At 43.3% G+C, this 25273-nt stretch overlaps 1 protein-coding gene across 3 annotated transcripts in view; it reads left to right on the plus strand.

The window, feature by feature from the left end:
- The window catches only part of LOC124256034 (hydroxyacylglutathione hydrolase, mitochondrial-like), a 44201-nt gene that overhangs the window by 3542 nt on the left and 15386 nt on the right, over positions 1-25273 (plus strand). Inside the window, exons 1-5 of one of the 3 annotated variants that reach the window (XM_046689959.1) lie at positions 251-349; positions 2269-2444; positions 3994-4058; positions 14748-14862; positions 24659-24764. In XM_046689959.1, the coding sequence (XP_046545915.1) occupies positions 292-349; positions 2269-2444; positions 3994-4058; positions 14748-14862; positions 24659-24764 (520 nt within the window). In that variant the 5' untranslated portion in view covers positions 251-291. Of the gene's footprint in view, positions 1-250; positions 350-508; positions 554-2268; positions 2445-3993; positions 4059-14747; positions 14863-24658; positions 24765-25273 lie in introns of those variants that run through there. The other 2 variants (XM_046689960.1, XM_046689962.1) reach the window with 2 other exon arrangements.

Genomic DNA, 25273 nt, shown 5'->3' on the forward strand with positions numbered 1-25273 from the left:
CATCAGGAAGACACTTCTATTTTAAACGATCTGTATTCGTATTAAATGTCACAAAAGGAGAAAAGGACCCAGAGAAAACTAATATCATGAGTGCTTATCTTTCTTTGATATATTTGTTACTTACAACTGCCGAAACACATGTCAACAAAACACCCGCGTAGTGGACTTTGAAATGGATAATAGATCGTAAAAAACTTACATACACACCGCATCCCGAAATAAGGGTATCTTTATACACAGGTATCAAAAAGTAATATCACCGGCGCTGTCTGCACAGACGGCAGAAACAGTATGAACAGAGCAGGCGCACGCTTAGTAAGAATTGCCGCTATTCTTAAAAACAAAAACGGTAAGGATGTATTCGTCTGAATGCCGTTGCTGAAATCTGCTGTCTTTCGCAATAGAAGCAGTCAAACAAGACAGAAGGTTGTGGTGTTTGAGCGAAATTGATTTGTCATGGAATGTTTTGTTCGCAAGAGTTATCTCCCTTTGTATGTTACGCCCGGTACCGTGTACTAAACTTTGACGTGTGTAAATCTGCATTGACAAAGGGGTATTGTAACTTTATTTATATCTTCTTTATATGTGGTATACGTACTTTGTACAGTGAGTATATCAGTGTATAACTTGCTGTAACATGGAGCCTTTATTATTTCAACAGGTATCGATATATAGTCTGTACTGCAGTAGACATGATCTTACATACTTACCTGGGTAAATTCAGAATCCAGTCTAGTTATTTGATAGAGTCTTAATCAATAAAGGATTTTATCTTAAGTAAGTTCAGAAAAATTAATGTTCTTTACTTTTTACTGAAAGCACATTTTGAAGACATGAAAGGATGTGCTTTTATATTAATGTGAATTTAAAAGTGTTAAACTGACAACATCAACCAGCTAAACAAGGCCACAAAGCACTAAGGTGCTTTCACTTAGTCACTAAGTCACTAAGGTAACCTTAGTGCAATGTTAAAGAATAGGAGTTACGGTTAACCTTAGTAAACTGGTTGCTTTGTGAAAGGAGCCCCAGGTCATTAATATTGCATTCCTGTTGAACATCATAGGAATTGGAAATGATATTTTAAGTGATAAGACTGTCAGCTGGCCTATTGACATGACTGAGTCACTAACTTCAGTTATACCACCGTTGTGTGTTGTATAATGCATGTGTCGAGGTGGGTCAAGTCAGTGTAGACGAGAGGGTAGCAAACCTTGTTTCAGGGTGTGGCATTCCGTGAAATGTGTTCATAGCCCAAGTGGTGTATGTTAGTGTCCCCTCGATCCTCAGTAATAAAGATTTAACATTCTCAGATCTTTTCTCTAGAGTTAAAATCTATGGCACCCCTGCTAAAAGTCATTGGTTAGATAAATGAAGTTTACATGATAATGCAACCCTTTCATCACTATTTGGGATAGTGTTTTGGGGTGGGTTTTTATTATTATTTTTATTTTTTTTTGCACAGGGATTGGTTGTTGTCTTTGATATTGTTTTTTCCCTGTGCACACACTGATGGTATTCCAGTAATCATAGTGGTTCACAATCTATGTTGTGCTAACTGTAATCATGTTTTAGAGTATAAGGACATATCCTCATATTAATCAACAAAGATGAAATACAGCTTTATCTGGGAATTCATTGGGAAATCTAGGCATCCTTGTGTGTGGCATCATGTTTTGGAGCTCATTTCTAAATTCCTAAAACAAAAGAATGAAAACAAATTGTGGGTATAGTAAACTACAACCAAAAGGTTATATGAATAATGTCAGGTAGTTACACTTTGCAAAATAGCCACTGGCCCACTAGTAAAAATCCAGTCGGGCCAGTAAATCTCCAGTCACTGGCCTGACTGACTAGAGAATTTTCAGGGGGTCATTTTGTAAATATATCACTCTCTCTGACTTGTTAAGTTATAATACACTTTTAAATCATGCATGCTTATGGTCTGATAAAAATGTTTCATCATATTAGTAGCTTAATGATGACCTATTTGAGCATTAACAAAATATTTCAGACATGTGTTTTCTTACTTCTTTTTGATGGTATTTTACCTTTTTGTAATCTCTTGCTTAGTTTCTACATTCAAATTTCTAAGTTGTGTGAGCCAGTTATTCGCAGCAGCTAATAAGACAGTGTTAGACACTGGGTAGAAGCCATAAATCAGTGCCCCTTTAATTTCTATTCCACAAAAATATACTCTCATCTGACTTTAACTTATCCTATGTCTTAATAGACCAAAGACAGTTGGTTTCATTCTATTTTTTGTTGCAGTTAAGCCATTACCCCAGAAGGTGCTGTGTAGAAATTGTCACTCCCGAGAACTGTTAATATCCCAGTCCGACATGAGAGTGAAACTAATCCCAGCGCTTGAGGATAACTATATGTACCTCCTGATTGATGAAGACACCAAACAGTGTGCTGCAGTCGATCCAGTTGAACCAGAGAAGGTCTGTTTGGAGCTGACACTTATATACTTAGTGTTAAATAGTGCAAAACATACATTTCTGATGACTTTTAATATTATGCTTACCTAGAATACCTTGATGACTGGACACTTGTCAAAACTTGGTGAAATTGTTAAGAGTTTATCATGAGTAAAAACTACCACGATGTGTGTCAGTATTTAAAGATGTTATTTCTAAAACTGCTTGGGTCACTCGCGTCCAAAAGAGAGTCTGCTGGACAAAATAAACAACTGATCTGCTAATTAGATTTACACATTTCACCCATCATTCTGGTGATTAATCAACCACATGTTGATGTCAATGATTTGAAACAAAATCAGAATTTGAGTTGGATAATTCAATAAACATTTCCTGTATCATAAGTGTATGTCAGTGTAATGTAATAGGCAAGGGCAACAAACTGAAAAGTCTGTATATACTTCCATTCTTGACCAACTCATGTTATTGCGGGACAAGCCGAATAGCGACTCTTGCCCGTCTGGAAGGATTTCATATTAGCGCATGAACATCAGAACTACTTTAAACAAGAAGGATAACTCTATTCTTGCTTGATTCCAATGGCACTTAATATCATCGAAGCACCCGTGCAGGTCTGGGTTAGAATATTGATCTTCAGTAACCCATGCTTGTCGTAAGAGGCGAATAACAGGATCGGGTGGTCAGGCTCGCTGACTTGGTTGACACATGTCATCGGTTCCCAATTGCGCAGATTGATGCTCAAGCTGTTGATCACTCGATTATTTACAGACCGCTGCCATATAGCTGGAATATTGCTTAGTGCGGCATAAAATGTTTTGTTTAATTACATATTTTAAAGAATTGAACCTCTTTGAAACAACTAAAAGAAGGAGAGAAAAATATTTGTTAAAGACATATTCAAACTTAATTATTACCAGCTGTTCAGCTTATATTTCCAAATGTATGTTTCTAAATAGGATTTAAGAATTGCAAATGGGATTTGTTTTATTGAATATGCCCCCAAAATGATCATTTTTGTCAGCTTCATTAAATCCCAAAGCAGATACTAAAAAAATGACTTTAAAATACAATCTAAAAAATAAACCTGCAAGATCGTCAGAAATACACTCAATTGGACACATGAGAGCAGTTATGTAAACAAACGCATGTGCATGTATTTGAATCTCTCACGTCCATGGCATTATCCTTACTAAAAACTACACGAGGCAAAACAATTCTGTTAGCTACATTCTTTGTAGTTTCAATATGACGATATGTATTTTTCATGATTTTTTAAACAATGACATAATGCCATGAACAATTTTAAGCACTCAGGATTATTTTTATCAAAGCACAGCAATCATTACGAGCGTTCTGATTGGTTTGTCATATGTTCAGCACATAACAAGCATGGAGTCTTTGTGGAAAGGGACTTCGTGTAATATAATTATCTGAGAAGTGATGACAATCTTGTGATTTAAAAAGTATGGCATAGAGAAATCTTTTGACGGAATGTCAAATGCTGATCCCAAATTGCATGCAACAATATGCCTTAGTGAGGTCTGTATTTCAGATAGTCTCGGCTGTGAAGGAAGAGGGTGTGTTACTGAATGCTGTGCTGACAACACATCACCACTGGTAGGTCATGATTAGATTGTCTCATGTAACAGGAGTCTCTGACTAGCTTGTCTCATGTAGCAGGAGCATCTGACTAGCTTGTCTCATGTAGCAGGAACATCTGACTAAAGTACTGTCGGAAATGCTAGAAAAATGCTTTTGAGCCTTAATATCTTTATAAAGGTGATAAATGTACTATGTTGTCAATATATCAACTCGCCTATAGTCTACCTAATTTTTATTTCAATCGATTTAACATTCCCATGCATTTAAAGGGCAGTTTACAGGAGAGAATTCGGTACCAAAACAGCAACTTAAGATTTTTTCAGAGTTCAACAACAGAAATCTGAAATAGTCTTTACATTTATGCTAATAATACAGGTGGTGTAAAAATATGAATTAACGTTTTTCCTAAACAAATAAATGTTGAATGTTTGTGTTATTTTACTTAATTATCGTTTCTTTATTGAAGAAATATTAATATAAATGTTAAGTCTTGATTAATAAGTTTCCCGTCATGCATGCACATCTTTATCACAGCCTCCACTAGGGCCAACGATTTGCAGTCGATTGTTGTTGCAAAGGTTTATAGTTTTTTTCTGCTTAAAAAAGACAGAGGTAAACCTTTCATTAGTTTAGAAAGGGTTTATTACAGAACTTGTAGAGCTGTTGGCATGTCTTATCAACAAGTTTACAATATTGTAAACAAATCAGACAAGACAGGGACCGACTCAAATGCAAAACCGGGACGTAAAACCATCCTTGACAACTTTGACAAGGGAGTGCTTAGACGGGCGGTCTACAACCTTTATGAGAAGAAAAATATATATATTCTAAAGAAGCTACACCAGTGACTCCGTTAAATCTTTGGCCAATGTTCACAACTAGATTAAACTGACCGAATTACATCCATATTTTTGCAATGAAATATACTGTTGACATGCAAAACATTTATTAAAACGTTGCACATTTCTACAATCAATCGATAAGATAACACAAGTGACAGGATTCTTTCCAATGTACAGTAATTAGTGTATGTTTATTTCAAAACAAACACACATGATCCCTTACATAACCGATCACATTATACTATCACGAACACATATTCAACATTTTGCAGAAAACATCTATTGAGATGACCCCTCGCCCGAGCGTCTGCTCAGGTGTCAATTTCACCTGTCGATACCGTGCATGCTGATGACGTAACACAGGCAATTAATGTTTGTATCAAATAACGTCCCACTACCCCTTATTTTTCTAAGTTTTTGGTATTTTCATCAGTAAAAACACATTTTAGAGCATGTCTCAAAATTTATTCCCTCGGTCTACATTAGGTAGATGTTTCTTGAAGTGATATTTGTTATTTAAGTAACTGTAATACCTCTGAATTTTAAATATAAGTCAAAAAGCATTTTTCTAGCATTTCCGACAGTACTTTAGCTTGTCTCATGTAGCAGGAACATCTGACTAGCTTGTCTCATGTAGCAGGAACATCTGACTAGCTTGTCTCATGTAGCAGGAGCATCTGACTAGCTTGTCTCATGTAGCAGGAACATCTGACTAGCTTGTCTCATGTAGCAGGAACATCTGATTAGATTGTCTCATGTAACAGGAGTCTCTGACTAGCTTGTCTCATGTAGCAGGAGCATCTGACTAGCTTGTCTCATGTAGCAGGAACATCTGACTAAAGTACTGTCGGAAATGCTAGAAAAATGCTTTTGAGCCTTAATATCTTTATAAAGGTGATAAATGTACTATGTTGTCAATATATCAACTCGCCTATTGTCTACCTAATTTTTATTTCAATCAATTTAACATTCCCATGCATTTAAAGGGCAGTTTACAGGAGAGAATTCGGTACCAAAACAGCAACTTAAGATTTTTTCAGAGTTCAACAACAGAAATCTGAAATAGTCTTTACATTTATGCTAATAATACAGGTGGTGTAAAAATATGAATTAACGTTTTTCCTAAACAAATAAATGTTGAATGTTTGTGTTATTTTACTTAATTATCGTTTCTTTATTGAAGAAATATTAATATAAATGTTAAGTCTTGATAAATAAGTTTCCCGTCATGCATGCACATCTTTATCACAGCCTCCACTAGGGCCAACGATTTGCAGTCGATTGTTGTTGCAAAGGTTTATAGTTTTTTTCTGCTTAAAAAAGACAGGTAAACCTTTCATTAGTTTAGAAGGGGTTTATTACAGAACTTGTAGAGCTGTTGGCATGTCTTATCAACAAGTTTACAATATTGTAAACAAATCAGACAAGACATGGGACCGACTCAAATGCAAAACGGACGTGTAGTAAAACCATCCTTGACAACTTTGACAAGGGAGTGCTTGACTAGGCGGTCTACAACCTTTATAAGAAGAAAAATATATATATTCTAAAGAAGCTACACCAGTGACTTCGTTAAATCTTTGGCCAATGTTCACAACTAGATTAAACTGACCGAATTACATCCATATTTTTGCAATGAAATATACTGTTGACATGCAAAACATTTATTAAAACGTTGCACATTTCTACAATCAATCGATAAGATAACACAAGTGACAGGATTCTTTCCAATGTACAGTAATTCGTATGTTTATTTCAAAACAAACACACATGATCCCTTACATAACCGATACGTATACTATACGTACACATATTCAACATTTTGCAGAAAACATCTATTGAGATGACCCCTCGCCCGAGCGTCTGCTCAGGTGTCAATTTCACCTGTCGATACCGTGCATGCTGATGACGTAACTCAGGCAATTAATGTTTGTATCAAATAACGTCCCACTACCCCTTATTTTTCTAAGTTTTTGGTATTTTCATCAGTAAAAACACATTTTAGAGCATGTCTCAAAATTTATTCCCTCGGTCTACATTAGGTAGATGTTTCTTGAAGTGATATTTGTTATTTAAGTAACTGTAATACCTCTGAATTTTAAATATAAGTCAAAAAGCATTTTTCTAGCATTTCCGACAGTACTTTAGCTTGTCTCATGTAGCAGGAACATCTGACTAGCTTGTCTCATGTAGCAGGAACATCTGACTAGCTTGTCTCATGTAGCAGGAACATCTGACTAGCTTGTCTCATGTAGCAGGAACATCTGACTAGCTTGTCTCATGTAGCAGGAACATCTGACTAGCTTGTCTCATGTAGCAGGAGCATCTGACTAGCTTGTCTCATGTAGCAGGAACATCTGACTAGCTTGTCTCATGTAGCAGGAACATCTGACTAGCTTGTCTCATGTAGCAGGAACATCTGACTAGCTCGTCTCATGTAACAGGAGTCTCTGACTAGCCTGTCTCATGTAGCAGGAGCATCTGACTAGCTTGTCTCATGTAGCAGGAGTCTCTGACTAGCTCGTCTCATGTAGGAGGAGTCTCTGACTAGCTTGTCTCATGTAACAGGAGCATCTGACTAGCCTGTCTCATGTAGCAGGAGTCTCTGACTAGCTTGTCTCATGTAGCAGGAGCATCTGACTAGCCTGTCTCATGTAGCAGGAGCATCTGACTAGCTTGTCTCATGTAGCAGGAGTCTCTGACTAGCCTGTCTCATGTAGCAGGAGCATCTGACTAGCCTGTTTCATGTAGCAGGAGCATCTGACTAGCTTGTCTCATGTAGCAGGAGCACCCTTGACTAGCCTGTTTCATGTAGGAGACATCTGACTAGCCTGTCTCATGTAGCAGGAGCATCTGACTAGCCTTGTCTCATGTAGCAGGAGCATCTGACTAGCTTGTCTCATGTAGCAGGAGCATCTGACTAGCCTGTCTCATGTAGCAGGAGCATCTGACTAGCTTGCATGTAGGAGGAGCATCTGACTAGCTTGTCTCATGTAGCAGGAGCATCTGACTAGCCTGTCTCATGCAGGAGCATCTGAAGTCTCATGACAGGAGCATCTGACTAGCCTGTCTCATGTAGCAGGAGCATCTGACTAGCCTGTCTCATGTAGCAGGAGTCTCTGACTAGCCTGTCTCATGTAGCAGGAGCATCTGACTAGCCTGTCTCATGTAGCAGGAGTCTCTGACTAGCCTGTCTCATGTAGCAGGAGCATCTGACTAGCCTGTCTCATGTAGCAGGAGCATCTGACTAGCTTGTCTCATGTAGCAGAAGTCTCTGACTAGCCTGTCTCATGTAGCAGGAGCATCTGACTAGCTTGTCTCATGTAGGAGGAGTCTCTGACTAGCCTGTCTCATGTAGCAGAAGTCTCTGACCAGCTCGTCTCATGTAACAGGAGCATCTGACTAACCTGTCTCATGTAGCAGGAGTCTCTGACTAGCTTGTCTCATGTAGCAGGAGCATCTGACTAGCTTGTCTCATGTAGCAGAAGTCTCTGACTAGCTTGTCTCATGTAGCAGAAGCATCTGACTAGCCTGTCTCTTGTAGCAGGAGTCTCTGACTAGCATGTCTTATGTAGCAGAAGCATCTGACTAGCTTGTCTCATGTAGCAGGAGTCTCTGACTAGCCTGTCTCATGTAGCAGGCGTCTCTGACTAGCCTGTCTCATGTAGCAGGAACATCTCACTAGCTTGTCTCATGTAGCAGGAGCATCTGACTAGCTTGTCTCATGTAGCAGAAGCATCTGACTAGCCTGTCTCATGTAGCAGGAGTCTCTGACTAGCTTGTCTTATGTAGCAGAAGCATCTGACTAGCTTGTCTCATGTAGCAGGAGTCTCTGACTAGCCTGTCTCATGTAGCAGGAGCATCTGACTAGCTTGTCTCATGTAGCAGGAACATCTGACTAGCCTGTCTCATGTAGCAGGAGCATCTGACTAGCCTGTCTCATGTAGCAGGAGTCTCTGACTAGCTTGTCTCATGTAGCAGGAACATCTGACTAGCCTGTCTCATGTAGCAGGAACATCTGACTAGCTTGTCTCATGTAGCAGGAACATCTGACTAGCTTGTCTCATGTAGCAGGAACATCTGACTAGCTTGTCTCATGTAGCAGGAACATCTGACTAGCTTGTCTCATGTAGCAGGAACATCTGACTAGCTTGTCTCATGTAGCAGGTGAGTCTCTGACTAGCCTGTCTCATGTAGCAGGAGCATCTGACTAGCTTGTCTCATGTAGCAGGAGTCTCTGACTAGCCTGTCTCATGTAGCAGGAGTCTCTGACTAGCTTGTCTCATGTAAGCAGGAGCATCTGACTAGCCTGTCTCATGTGTCAGTGAGGAGTCTCTGACTAGCTTGTCTCATGTAGCAGGAGCATCTGACTAGCTTGTCTCATGTAGCAGGAGCATCTGACTAGCTTGTCTCATGTAGCAGGAGTCTCTGACTAGCCTGTCTCATGTAGCAGGAGCATCTGACTAGCCTGTCTCATGTAGCAGGAGCATCTGACTAGCCTGTCTCATGTAGCAGGAGCATCTGACTAGCCTGTCTCATGTAGCAGGAGCATCTGACTAGCTTGTCTCATGTAGCAGTGAGCATCTGACTAGCTTGTCTCATGTAGCAGGAGTCTCTGACTAGCCTGTCTCATGTAGCAGGAGCATCTGACTAGCTTGTCTCATGTAGCAGGAGTCATCTGACTAGCTTTGTCTCATGTAGCAGGAGCATCTGACTAGCCTGTCTCATGTAGCAGAAGTCTCTGACTAGCCTGTCTCATGTAGCAGGAGCATCTGACTAGCTTGTCTCATGTAGCAGGAGTCTCTGACTAGCTTGTCTCATGTAGCAGGAGCATCTGACTAGCCTGTCTCATGTAGCAGGAGTCTCTGACTAGCCTGTCTCATGTAGCAGGAGTCTCTGACTAGCTTGTCTTATGTAGCAGAAGCATCTGACTAGCTTGTCTCATGTAGCAGGAGTCTCTGACTAGCCTGTCTCATGTAGCAGGAGCATCTGACTAGCTTGTCTCATGTAGCAGGAACATCTGACTAGCCTGTCTCATGTAGCAGGAGCATCTGACTAGCCTGTCTCATGTAGCAGGAGTCTCTGACTAGCTTGTCTCATGTAGCAGGGACATCTGACTAGCCTGTCTCATGTAGCAGGAACATCTGACTAGCTTGTCTCATGTAGCAGGAGCAACTGACTAGCTTGTCTCATGTAGCAGGAGTCTCTGACTAGCTTGTCTCATGTAGCAGGAACATCTGACTAGCCTGTCTCATGTAGCAGGAGTCTCTGACTAGCTTGTCTTATGTAGGAGGAGCATCTGACTAGCTTGTCTCATGTAGCAGGAACATCTGACTAGCATGTCTCATGTAGCGGGAACATCTGACTAGCTTGTCTCATGTAGCAGGAGCATCTGACTAGCCTGTCTCATGTAGCAGGAACATCTGACTAGCCTGTCTCATGTAGCAGGAGCATCTGACTAGCTTGTATCATGTAGCAGGAACATCTGACTAGCTTTGTCTCATGTAGCAGGAGCATCTGACTAGCTTGTCTCATGTAGCAGGAACATCTGACTAGCTTGTCTCATGTAGCAGGAGTCTCTGACTAGCCTGTCTCATGTAGCAGGAGCATCTGACTAGCCTGTCTCATGTAGCAGGAACATCTGACTAGTCTTGTCTCATGTAGCAGGAGTCTCTGACTAGCTTGTCTCATGTAGCAGGAGCATCTGACTAGCCTGTCTCATGTAGCAGGAGCATCTGACTAGCTTGTCTCATGTAGCAGGAGTCTCTGACTAGCCTGTCTCATGTAGCAGGAGCATCTGACTAGCCTGTCTCATGTAGCAGGAGCATCTGACTAGCTTGTCTCATGTAGCAGGAGTCTCTGACTAGCCTGTCTCATTTAGCAGGAGCATCTGGCTAGCTTGTCTCATGTAGCAGGAGCATCTGACTAGCTTGTCTCATGTAGCAGAAGTCTCTGACTAGCCTGTCTCATGTAGCAGGAGCATCTGACTAGCTTGTCTCATGTAGCAGGAGTCTCTGACTAGCCTGTCTCACGTCACAGGAGCATCTGACTAGCCTGTTTCATGTAGCAGGAGCATCTGACTAGCTTGTCTCATGTAGCAGGAGTCTCTGACTAGCCTGTCTCATTTAGCAGGAGCATCTGGCTAGCTTGTCTCATGTAGCAGGAGCATCTGACTAGCTTGTCTCATGTAGCAGGAGTCTCTGACTAGCCTGTCTCACGTCACAGGAGCATCTGACTAGCCTGTTTCATGTAGCAGGAGCATCTGACTAGCTTGTCTCATGTAGCAGGAGTCTCTGACTAGCCTGTCTCATTTAGCAGGAGCATCTGGCTAGCTTGTCTCATGTAACAGGAGCATCTGACTAGCTTGTCTCATGTAGGAGGAGTCTCTGACTAGCTTGTCTCATGTAGCAGGAACATCTGACTAGCCTGTCTCATGTAGCAGGAGCACCTGACTAGCCTGTCTCATGTAGCAGGAGTCTCTGACTAGCTTGTCTTATATAGGAGGAGCATCTGACTAGCTTGTCTCATGTAGCAGGAACATCTGACTAGCATGTCTCATGTAGCTGGAACATCTGACTAGCTTGTCTCATGTAGCAGGAGCATCTGACTAGCCTGTCTCATGTAGCAGGAACATCTGACTAGCCTGTCTCATGTAGCAGGAGCATCTGACTAGCTTGTATCATGTAGCAGGAACATCTGACTAGCCTGTCTCATGTAGCAGGAGCATCTCACTAGCTTGTCTCATGTAGCAGGAACATCTGACTAGCTTGTCTCATGTAGCAGGAGTCTCTGACTAGCCTGTCTCATGTAGCAGGAGCATCTGACTAGCCTGTCTCATGTAGCAGGAACATCTGACTTGCCTGTCTCATTTAGCAGGAGCATCTGACTAGCTTGTCTCATGTAGCAGGAACATCTGACTAGCTTGTCTCATGTAGCAGGAACATCTGACTAGCTTGCCTCATGTAGCAGGAACATCTGACTAACTTGTCTCATGTAGCAGGAACATCTGACTAGCTCGTCTCATGTAACAGGAGTCTCTGACTAGCCTGTCTCATGTAGCAGGAGCATCTGACTAGCTTGTCTCATGTAACAGGAGTCTCTGACTAGCTCGTCTCATGTAGGAGGAGTCTCTGACTAGCTTGTCTCATGTAACAGGAGCATCTGACTAGCCTGTCTCATGTAGCAGGAGTCTCTGACTAGCTTGTCTCATGTAGCAGGAGCATCTGACTAGCCTGTCTCATGTAGCAGGAGCATCTGACTAGCTTGTCTCATGTAGCAGGAGTCTCTGACTAGCCTGTCTCACGTCACAGGAGCATCTGACTAGCCTGTTTCATGTAGCAGGAGCATCTGACTAGCTTGTCTCATGTAGCAGGAGTCTCTGACTAGCCTGTCTCATTTAGCAGGAGCATCTGGCTAGCTTGTCTCATGTAGCAGGAGCATCTGACTAGCTTGTCTCATGTAGCAGAAGTCTCTGACTAGCCTGTCTCATGTAGCAGGAGCATCTGACTAGCTTGTCTCATGTAGGAGGAGTCTCTGACTAGCTTTTCTCATGTAACAGGAGCATCTGACTAGCCTGTCTCATGTAGCAGAAGTCTCTGACTAGCTCGTCTCATGTAGCAGGAGCATCTGACTAGCTTGTCTCATGTAGGAGGAGTCTCTGACTAGCTTGTCTCATGTAACAGGAGCATCTGACTAGCCTGTCTCATGTAGCAGGAGTCTCTGACTAGCCTGTCTCATGTAGCAGGAGCATCTGACTAGCCAGTCTCATGTAGCAGGAGCATCTGACTAGCTTGTCTCATGTAGCAGAAGTCTCTGACTAGCCTGTCTCATGTAGCAGGAGCATCTGACTAGCCTGTCTCATGTAGCAGGAGTCTCTGACTAGCTTGTCTCATGTAGCAGGGACATCTGACTAGCCTGTCTCATGTAGCAGGAACATCTGACTAGCTTGTCTCATGTAGCAGGAGTCTCTGACTAACCTGTCTCATGTAGCAGGAGTCTCTGACTAGCCTTTCTCATGTAGCTGGAGTCTCTGACTAGCCTGTCTCATGTAGGAGGAGTCTCTGACTAGCTTGTCTCATGTAGCAGGAGCATCTGACTAGCTTGTCTCATGTAGCAGGAGCATCTGACTAGCCTGTCTCATGTAGCAGGAACATCTGACTAGCTTGTCTCATGTAGCAGGAACATCTGACTAGCTTGTCTCATGTAGCAGGAGCATCTGACTAGCCTGTCTCATGTGGCAGGAGCATCTGACTAGCTTGTCTCATGTAGCAGGAACATCTGACTAGCTTGTCTCATGTAGCAGGAGTCTCTGACTAGCCTGTCTCATGTAGCAGGAGCATCTGACTAGCCTGTCTCATGTAGCAGGAGTCTCTGACTAGCTCGTCTCATGTAACAGGAGTCTCTGACTAGCCTGTCTCATGTAGCAGGAACATCTGACTAGCTTGTCTCATGTAGCAGGAGCATCTGACTAGTCTGTCTCATGTAGCAGGAACATCTGACTAGCTTGTCTCATGTAGCAGGAACATCTGACTAGCTTGTCTCATGTAGCAGGAGCATCTGACTAGCCTGTCTCATGTGGCAGGAGCATCTGACTAGCTTGTCTCATGTAGCAGGAACATCTCACTAGCTTGTCTCATGTAGCAGAAGCATCTGACTAGCCTGTCTCATGTAGCAGGAGTCTGTGACTAGCTTGTCTTATGTAGCAGAAGCATCTGACTAGCCTGTCTCATGTAGCAGGAGTCTCTGACTTGTCTCATGTAACAGGAGAGTCACAGGACAACTCACTACCAGGGGTAAGTCCTGACTAGCATGTCTCATGTAGCAGGAGAGTCACAGGATAACTCACTACCAGGGGTAAGTCCTGACTAGCATGTCTCATGTAGCAGGAGCATCTGACTAGCCTGTCTCATGTAGCAGGAGTCTCTGACTTGTCTCATGTAACAGGAGAGTCACAGGATAACTCACTACCAGGGGTGGGTCCTGACTAGCATGTCTCATGTAACAGGAGAGTCACAGGACAACTCACTACCAGGGGTGGGTCCTGACTAGCATGTCTCATGTAACAGGAGAGTCACAGGACAACTCACTACCAGGGGTGGGTCCTGACTAGCATGTCTCATGTAACAGGAGAGTCACAGGACAATTCACTACCAGGGGTGGGTCCTGACTAGCATGTCTCATGTAACAGGAGAGTCACAGGACAATTCACTACCAGGGGTGGGTCCTGACTAGCATGTCTCATGTAACAGGAGCATCTGACTAGCCTGTCTCATGTAGCAGGAGTCTCTGACTTGTCTCATGTAACAGGAGAGTCACAGGACAACTCACTCAAATTGTAAATGAGTGTTTATGGATTTATTGATGTTCCTATAACTCGCGTATTTACAGGTTGCGCATAAATGCACTGTTATTAATTTACACATGTACTATTGGCCTCAGGGCCACTTATACAAATAAATCTGTCTGTCTGTCTGTCTATTTTATCGGCTGATAGAGTAATATCGGCACTTTGATCTATTAGCGAAGTATCTTAGAATTATTTATAATATATTGTCAGTAATAAAACAAGTCGGTAAATTTTGTAATTAAAGATGAAAAATATTAAGCCTTAATTCTGGTTAATCCTGGGACTATCATTAAACATTGTGTTTACTGTTATTTATACATCATAAGACAAAGATTTCTGCCAAAGGGCAATAACGCTCTGATCTGATGGCAATTGGTAGGTGTGTAGTAAAAACACTTCCAAGAAAAAAATCTGCTGATTTTTACATAATATTAATCAACACAAAACAACCAACATCTTAAGAGAGAATGAATATGTTGTCATGGTTACAGGAAGTATGAAGTGTTATGTTTGCAGGGATCATGCTGGTGGGAATGAGAAACTCACCGCTCTTGTTGGAAAAACAATCTATGGTGGAGATGACAGAATCGGAGGACTCACCAACAAGGTCGAACAGGGTGATGAGTTCAAGGTCAGACGCTATGTTTTTGCTAAGAACCAAAGGAAAAAAAACATGATAGTTGATTTTGCCTTTGGAAGCAGAACGTAGTAGTATACACAATAGCGGTTCTTGTGATTAGGTCCTTACCAAAGGCTTAATTTAAAAATTGAGCCTTTGCTTAGTCCCTATCACAGACCCGCCATTGTGTATACTACTACTGAGTTGTATGCAAAATATGAGTAAAATCGGTGCAATAGTTTCTGAAATATTTTTAAAATTAAGCCTTTGGTAAGTCTCTATCACAGTTCCACTATTGTGTATAGTACTTGTGGACGTGTATGCAAAATTTCACAAAAATCGGTTGAATAGTTTAGGAGATACTGACTTTTGAGCGAGCTGTTATGTACAGCTCGTATAGATAAGTAGCTCTCACTCACTCAACACTATCAGTGGTCCTCGTGGTGTGAAGGTAACGGAGCTGGATTGATAATACTGAGGTCCCGAGTTCGAAAAGCAGTAGCATCCGAAACTTTTGCGGATTGGATGTGATAGTGACAGGAGAATAATAGAAGCCAGAGGTTCATACAAGATTGTTTGATACACTTAGATGCCCTAATTCAGACTATATATAGACACCATGGCTCTGCTCGGCTATTCACCTATAGCTGGCTGGCCAGCTGGCTACGTTATGTTGATATCTGCGAAAAACAATTTATTGTGACTCTCCTTCTATGATTTGTTTGGTTTTCATAATGAAGGCTTGTCAGGCCTGTTGCTTCCCTTGTTCTATGAAAACAATTTTCTCGTCTTCGCAAATGACAGCGTTTTTACGAGACTTGGTCCGAATCTCCTGTTTCATTCTGTGATATTTTGCGATTTCTGATAGCACCAAACGAAACTCTTCTTCGGAGATTTGAGAGTCGGTGAGCGCAGTGGAAATATGATTGTCTATCGTGTTTAACTTCGCTTCGGCTAGAATTCTAATTAAGGGTCAATCCCATCAACCCTGCCGCTCCGGCTGTTATTTCGATGCCTAGCACCACGGGTGCGGCCACGATGGTGGATAATAACCCGATACCTGCCATGCCTAATCCCATGCTGACTGAAATCAGAGCGCTGTCAACACCGTCCACAGAATTGACGGCCCTGAGATATTTTTTCTGTAATGTCATCCCGTGATCACGCTCACGCTCTAGTTTTTGTATGATCTCAAGATATCTGTTGCAAAACCAAAACCCGCTTCACGGTTTCCAGTGTCTTTGCTACTTCATCCACGCATCGGGTACAGTCCCATCCTGTGTGTATATATATATTTTTATAAATTAATATTTAATTGGTTTTCTGTCAATCTTTGATGAATATATTTTAAGCTGATGAAATACAAGTGCTCGGATAAAAAAATGGTCCGAGTAAAATGTTAGGGTTCTGAAAACCATGACCCCTCGAGGCTTTGTGGTAGGGACTCTTCCTGGTTGTATATAACAACGACATAACGCTTATATTGATGCATGCATCGTTGCCAGCCAGTATTTTAACCCCAACAGAATTCTCACATCTTCTCCGGGGCATCTCCAAGAAAGACTTCAATAATATGTGTAGAACCTTTGTATCACGCTTTCGATCCACGAAGTTTGGGACTTCAGTATATCTTCTTAATTCTAACCATTTATGTTTGTTTTCTGGACGGGCGACTAACATATTACCTGTTTGATCTGGTAATGTTGATACGTACATCCCCTTTTTTGTACCTGGAACAAAACTGTTCAGTACAACCCCCTTATTTTTTAGCTTGATGACATTACCATCATCATCCTTGACAACATAGGGGGTGGTAAGGATAATATCGATGATCCAGTTCAACTGAGATTCGATGATGACTTCTCGTCATTTGTACACGTTATTTTGTAAGCGCAGGACGTACAAGGCGTTTTCCTTGCCGGGCAGATTGAATCCATCCATGTCCCCGAGATCGGCTAGCGTGACGGTGAGTTGATGGTTCATCTCGTTTTTATATATATAATGTGTTACAAAATGGTTTTCAATTGGTTTTCGGATAATTTCTTAAACGTGCACTTCAAGCCTATGAAATGTATGTTGTCGGGTAGGAAAATTTTGGTGAAGCTTATCGTGTCTTCCACGGTGATGGTGACTCCCTGCAGGCTGGTGTATACGCGTTCCGGCGCTCACCACAACGTAAATGGAGCAAAGCGGTGGTTGTTGTTTCTTGACCAGCGGAGTTTGATCCCTCCTCATGATTTCACTTCGTGCAATGCAGACGGGGTTCGCCTAGGAAGACTTGTATGATCAGCATGGAATTCACCGGCAGATTTTCCTTGACGCTAACCAATTCGCTGAATTCGACACCATCTGCAAACTTATGTTTTGCATCCCAGGTTTGCTCCGATAGCTGTGGTGCCAATTCTTTATGAGAGCGGCTGAGGATCACGCTTGCATCTTTTGCATCCGGACGTAAGCCATGAGTCTCAAAGTGTTTTCTCCGTTGTTGACCAACATGACCCTGCCGCTCGAAGTCGCTCATTTTGAGTTCGGCTCCCCACGGTTTTGAATATTTCTTTGTTGAGCGAGCACACGCTGTAGTAGCCAGCCCGTTATTTGGTTGCGCTTTGTCGCTGACTAACAGCCTGTAGTTGTGTCCGCTGATGTCGGTCCATTGGCGGTAGTAGGTGATGTCGAGAGCCGACTTTGAGCTGACCGGACATGTTATCGATCGCGATGCAGCAGTAGAACGCATTCGGGCCATTGCGGATTCCCGTGAAGTGTCACGCATACATATTGAAAAAGTAGATATGTGTACCTATATATATAACAATTCAAAATATGTACAAACCGGTGTTTTATTCTAAAAGTGATAATATAAGTTGCTACCGATCTCACGCTTAACCGGAAAGCATTGTGGTCGATGCAAAGGATGGTTTACATTTCATGGTTCGGGTTCATCGATGTGTTTAAAACTTACAGGTTTTCAGTCACTTAATGTGAAAACGGTACATACTTGGTTCCACAACCCGATACAGTTCTGGCAGAATCAATTCAATTTCGCCGTTAATTCGCTGGCGACTGCGCGAAGGCGTGACGCTGAACGACACTCGTCGCGATGCTACCGAGTCGGTCCGCGGTGCTATTTTCATCGTGTTCTACCAGATCAGACGATTTTGAAAAATCAGCAGCTCGATTCCGCAGGACAAGGAGTGGAATGCCTTAAACAATCCATAATGATCGACGCGGCGCATCGAACATGTTTCGCGATGAATTCAACTAGATCCAAAGACGGTCGATGGGCGCTTGTCGGGTCCAACCACGGTTTGGGCATTCCCATCGCTCACAACATCTTTCTGGAAGCCAGCAAACAGCTGGTTAAAGATTGGGGTTACAAGTCGTATCATTACGCCACGACAAACGAGTAGAACGACGATTACATGGCTTTTGATGACAGCAAGGATAACCGCGTTTGGAGGTTTGAGCAGGGATCCGTGGACGATTGGAAAATGTTCATGCTGGACACTTCGAAAGGGTTAACTCATGTCAGAGTCGCCAGATTGAACGTGACGCGGTGGGCCGGTGGTTGGCGCCAGACGCTTAACGGCGCTCCAGCATTGTGGGCTTGGTGGTGGTGGTGTGCCTCCCCGTCAGCGCTATGACCAAAGCCCAAAGCCGTATGCGATGGTGATTCCTTTGTTCCCAGAACAACGCTCTAATCCTGTTATTGAACGTGGCGCCCCTCGCTCAAGACTCGGTCGATGGTTTTACGCGACGCTGCTGATCTTGGGATCGAAGCTCTTTCTTCGAAGGAGGACACCACTTCCAATCGATCTTTCCTCTTCCAAGTTGGCGTAATCTTTCCACGATCCGGACGTCGACTGAAGTCGCCGCTCTCAGCTTCTGGCCGAAGTTTTTTTCAGGAGCCGATATGCTCATCGATCGCGCGGTCCAGTTTGGCTACCTTGTCCACAAGCGCATCCTCGAATGGTTTGCATGGCCTTGTCCAGCCCCTCGCGAGTTCCGAAAGGTAAATTTGAACCCGGCAAACTTTCGCTCCGCACAATCGGGTCAATAGTTTTTCGAGGTCTTTCGACGCGCCTTGAGCGCTGTGGTATGTATCTCTCAGATCATCTCGACTGACTGCACTCGCCAAGGCATCGAGCTCAGCATTCACTTCTCGTAAAGCCTTATCGAACTTCCTGCTTATTTTTTGTCGATAGCTGGTTGTATTTAATTTGTTACAGATAAAGTCGGCACCGTGGCGACTGGCCAGTGTGTGGACAAAGCGAGAGGTTTTCTCGTACGATAGTGCATGAGATCGATGCCCGGAGCATCTTTCACTCGCAGTATCCCTTTATGATTGAGTTCGAACTTTGAAGGATCGCAATGAAGAGGAGCTATATTATCTTTTTGCTCCAGGTCATCGTAATAATCATTTACGGTTGTTTTTAGCAGATCATCGCCTTGCCTGAACGAGGTGTCATCGTCACCATGTGAACGTGCTGGCCGATTGATGAAAGGCATCTTGATTGTTCTCGTGGCGGAATACGAGCCGTTTCGAAGAGACAGCGAACTCACTTGGAATCCCGAGATCACAAAAGTGGAAGTGAGTGTCGAAGCAAGCCCAACCAGCTGTTCAGCCAAGGCATGCGAGCTTACCAGCAGTGGGACAAGATATTTGTACGTGATCATGGACGCGCAACTCAATATAGACAATGGAAGATTCGTGCAAGCCATTTATTGATTTACCTCGCTATCCCCACTGCGCCATCGTGTGCGGTCAGACGGGGGTGTGGCAAGACGGCATTCGTGCTGGACATGCTGGAAGGTTACTATCGCGACGTGTTCGACCACATTGTCATCCTCTGCCCGACTTTACGGGTGAATAAGACGTACACGGAGAGACCGTGGGTGATGACGGACCCGGGAGTGCACAAAATCGATCCTGGAACTCGTCTGCAGGACTGGTTGCGCGCTTACCGAAAAAATCGACAAGCTGTACGCGAGATACGAAGCCAAACTCGGCGCCAAAATGACGAAAACCATAGGGTCGGTCATAACGCAGATCTACGCCGGCGTAGCGTCGTACTTCCTTCCCATTCCGCCAGATAGTCGACTTTACCTGTGGAAGATATCGAGAAAGATCCGTTCATCAACCACGCTTTGAGCGCCGTCAGCTGCATGCTGTACCACAGATACGGCATGTTTTTGGCTCCGGTGACAGCGGCGATCATCACGGCAAAGCACTGTAAATTTAAAGAAGAAAAAAATAATAATGATTATAATATGCAACATGGATGCGTAACAGGAGGAAACGCCAACGCCGACGGAGGAGGAAGCAGCGTCGACACCGATATGACTAGTCACCACCATCAAGAATCCTAAAAAAGTCGCTGCCGGTAGAAAAGGTGGTTTAGCCAAGCACCACAAAAATAATAATAATAATAATACTCCATGGATTGTTGCTGCCATGGCAACGGAATAAGCGTAGTTGTCGTCGACGTTATGCTGCTATATAATAATAACAAGCAACCACCACCACCAACACAATAGCAGACGACGCAATCACAATTAGAAATAAATCTGCATGTTATGTTATAAAAAATATATATATATTTTATATATAAATATATATATATTTTATATATACACACACGATGTCGTCCGAAGGAAAAACATTTCTTAACGATGCATATCACACCGTCGTGGTTGCCGGACTAACCATAGGTTACGCTCGCTTAACGAAAATGGTTCTCAAACAGCCTATGATCAAACTCGATTTCACCGTGCAGGACATGGGCATGCTCATCATGGACTTAGGGATGGCCATGGCCACCAAGGATGTTCTCGTGAAACAAGGAATCATACCGGAAAATATTAAAAAAACACATAATATATTTCTTTTTAAAATGGCTACTATCGTCATGATGGTCGGTGGTGCAATTATCAACGCCCTTGCATTTTCGGGCAGCAATTATCTCTTCTCCAAATTACGAACGTCAAACGTGGTCAAAGTGGAAGCGGAACATAAACGTCACGAATCGGCAATGAACCCACCCTCTCACAGTTTTACACTCCTCCCCCAGAACAAAAAGACCAGGAACTAATTTTAGTGGCACTGGGTCTAGCGGCGACCGTGTTGATTAGACTAAAAATATATTTAAGTGTATATACATAAAGATGGGAAGGCGTGCACCTTTTAACTGCAAGTACGTGCGTTTCTCGGCAAAACCGAAACCTGCGGCAGGAAATGCACAACCAACTATTGCGGTATACACATGATGTCCATACGAAGAGGTTTCACAACTACACGCCTGAAGCGCGCAAAGGAGTGAAATGTCATTATCACCGCTAAAGGCTCCATGGATGGACGCGGGTCCGAGGTCATCTCATCTACTTGACAAAAAGAGACTATCTCAACGAACGCAACCGACTGCTCAGAATAAAATGTGATATGTTTACATGTGATTCATTTTCAAAAACTCGTCAGTAAGAAGGCTGACAGAGTTATCTGCCCATTTTTCAACTATTTAGCGAACAACCTATTAGAGATTTGACTTCGCATCTGAATATAATTATTTTTCATTTAGAAAAAGTTTTCACACATTGATATAGCAACGAATGAAAATCCTATTAGATATTTGACTTCACATGTGTAAAGACCCTATTAGAGATTTGACTTCGCATCTGAAAAAACCCTATTAGAGATGACTTCGCATCTGGATATAGCAACAATGCCAACTGTTCGAGAACTGAAAAAGATTGCCAAAAAACGGAGAGTGATCGGTTACTCCAGTTTGAGGAAACCCGAGTCTGTCGATGCGTCCACTGACACCTCGTTGCAAAAAATACGAGAATCCCTGGAACGCTACACCCACATGGGTTCGGGCTGGGTCGTTGACTAGATTGACACAGTCTACCTGGACGTGGCGAACTACGTGCCGTTCAAAGGCGGAACGTACATGGACCTGCCACCATACTACAAAAATAAAAAGGCAATCGTTAACCCTATGATAGCCGCCAGGTATGAACCGGCCAGGCAATCCGTCACGAACCGCAGGTATGCAGGCTTCCAGCTATCCGGTCGATCGAGGAATCCGGGTTCGACTTCACGGGCGTAGAACGCTTAATGCCCATCTCCTACTGGACGCGATTTCGAAAAACTAAACAATTTTGCTGTCAACGTCTTCGGACACGAAGGCAATAAAACCATCGTGCACCAAATCAGCTCCATGTGGGACGTTGTGTGCATCACTACATGGCGATTAAAAGTCTGAGCCGACTGTTGCACGACCATTCGAAATACGACGGAAAAAAACACTTTTCTGAACGGTGCCTGCACGGCTTCACGCGAGCCGACCTGCTGGAAACACACTGGGAGGATTGCTGAGGCGTGGGACAGACGGCTGTCCGAATCGACATGCCGACTGAAAACAACGTCTTGAAATTCGTCAACCACAAACATCAAATGCCTTACGTCATCTACGCCGACTTCGAAGCCCTCATCGACACCGTCGCTCCGTCCCCGGACAAAAGTTTCACGCTCAAAATGCAGGCACACGAAGCTTGCGGGTTCAGTTACATGGTTGTCCGATGTGATGGACGAACGAACGAACGCTGCCGTCATCTACCGAGGTCCCTGGGCGGCCGAAACATTTCTCAAGTTCTTACAACGGGAAGAGAGAAAAATCAGAGAAGAGTTGTCAGATCCTGCTCTCATGCGCATGACGTCGAGGGACAAGTTCGTTCATCGAGGAGCTAGATAATGCCACGTGTGCGACGAACCCCTGAACGGGGATGTCATGAGAGATCATTGCCACGTCACCAGCAAGTACAGAAGTGCCGCTCACAACGCCTGCAACCTGAAGCTCAGAATCAATCCCAAAACCATCAAAATCCCTGTCGTGTTTCACAATCTTCGCGGGTACGATTCCCACTTGATCATGCAGGCCATCTCAAAAGTCGACGGCAAAATAACGTGCATCCCCAACAACATGGAAAAATACATCTCGTTCTCCTTAGACGGTCTGAGATTTATCGACAGCGTTCAGTTCCTGCTGTCGTCTCTGGACAGTCTGGTGAACGCCAACGACCCGAAAGGACTTCGACATCACCAATCGATACACCGACGCCGAGACTCGACCTCTGCTGCTGAGGAAGGGCGTCTACCCCTATGAGTACATGGACGACTGGTCCAAGTTCGACGAGACGCGATTGCTTCCCATATACCGCTTTTACAGCAACTTGACCGACTCGACTATCTCACAGGACGATTACGAGCACGCCCTCAACGTGTGGGACAAACTGGGCTGCAAGAATTTGGGTGATTACCACGACCTGTACTTGAAAACAGACGTACTGCTGCTGGCCGACGTGTTCGAGATATTCAGAAAAACGTGCTCGAAACAGTACGGCTTAGACCCTGTGTGGTATTTCTCATCCCCCAGTCTCTCTTGCGATGCCTTGTTGAAAAAGACCGGCGTGGAACTGAAACTACTGACGGATTACGACATGCACCTGTTCGTGGAGAAAGGTCTGCAAGGGTGGATTTCCATGACAACCAAACAGTACGCCAAAGCCAACAACAAGTACATTCCCGGTCACGACTCGAGCAAACCGACCAAACACATCCTCTATCTCGACGCCAACAACCTGTACAGCTGGGCCATGAGTCAGTATCTCCCCACCGGGGGATTCGAATGTGTCTCCCCGACCGATATTGACGTGAATAGCATCGCACCGGATTCGAACAAAGGCTACGTACTCGAAGTGGACTTGGACTATCCCGCAGAACTACACACTAATCGCACAACAGCTATCCGCTTAGCTCCCGAACGATTGACGGTCAACCCGACTGATGTCTGAATATCAGCTAAACTTGCTGGGAAACAATAAGCCGCCTAACGCCGAAAATCTCGTGCACCAACTTGATGAACAAGACAAAATACATCGCTTCACCATCGCAACCTGCAGCTGTAATTTGTCGCTGGGAATGAAACTCACAAAATACACAGGGTGCTCGAAGTTCGATCAAAGTCCGTGGATGGAGCTCTACATCAGAATGAACACGATTTACTAAAGCTGGCCACCAGCGATTTCGGTGAAAAACTTGTACAAGCTCATGAACAACTCAGTGTTCGGCAAGATGATGGAGAATTTGAGAAAACGCGTTAACGTGAAGCTAGTCAGATCCAGCAAGGAAGAAAAACTCATGAAACTCATAGCCAGCCCGGCGTCCAACCGCAGCAAAATATTTGACGACTTGGCAGCGCTGCACATGAACAAAAGTTACATCAAATTCAACCGGCCCTGTTTACTTGGGGATGAGCATCCTCAACTTATCCAAACACTTGAGTCAGGATAAGTATAAAAATATCAATTTTACTTGAAAAATTACATTTTTCACTGAAAAGCATGCTCGGTACTTGTAATGTCACAGATTTGTGTGACTATAAATTCAGATGTCGTCATGGTGATATTTAGATAAACAATATTTTAGAATTTGTTGCCTGGTATAGAGAACAAAAATCAATGCTTAATTCTGCATTCTCACTTTGCATCTTGCTCAAGAATTGTCAGGCCATTGTGAATTGACTGACTGACTACAATGTCATTGTATGAATTGTATAATCATTGACTGACTACAACGTCATTGTATGAATTGTATAATCATTGACTGACTGGCTACACCGTCACTGCCTGAATTGTATAATCATTGACTGACTGGCTACACCGTCACTGCCTGAATTGTATAATCATTGACTGACTGACTACACCGTCACTGCCTGAATTGTATAATCATTGACTGGCTGCAACATCATTGCAGATCGGCAGTTTGAAAGTGAGGTGCCTGTTTACGCCATGCCACACGTCTGGCCACATCTGCTATCTTGTGACTGGGAAGGAGGGAGAAGCCCCTGCAGTTTTCACAGGTCTGTGTCTGTAGTCCAGCTTGTCCATGATGGTTAGATGTCAAGCAAGTGAACTGTGTTTGTTTGTTTTAATTTATGTAACATTTCCAAGTCACTGTTACTGATAAGACCTGACAACCCAGGGTACAGCTTGGAACAAATAAGAAAAATGTTAGTATGATAGTAATAATAAAAATGAAAAAGATATACAGACAACTCTAGAAAGCACAAGCACTGTTAATGAGTTCCTGAAGCCATTGTTATGCATGCTATTACTATTAGGAGGATTCATATTAGCATGATTAAAGGCATGGATGCATTAAGAAATCGCCTCCTGGCAGTAACAATGAATGCCAGGGAGATCGATTATTTTTGTGGCTATTTTGCCAACATGTGAAACTTGTTTTAAAATACCACTGATGTAGCTATGAGATAACTCGTGAGTGGCAAATTCTGCCAGAATTGATACTCACGAAAGTATACCCTTGATAGGCAGTCAACGCAGTTAAGGACCATGTTGTCTTTAGATA

Source organism: Haliotis rubra, unplaced genomic scaffold (genome assembly GCF_003918875.1).
Source record: "Haliotis rubra isolate DU_JTF1 unplaced genomic scaffold, ASM391887v1 Scf615, whole genome shotgun sequence".
Lineage (NCBI taxonomy): Eukaryota > Metazoa > Mollusca > Gastropoda > Lepetellida > Haliotidae > Haliotis > Haliotis rubra.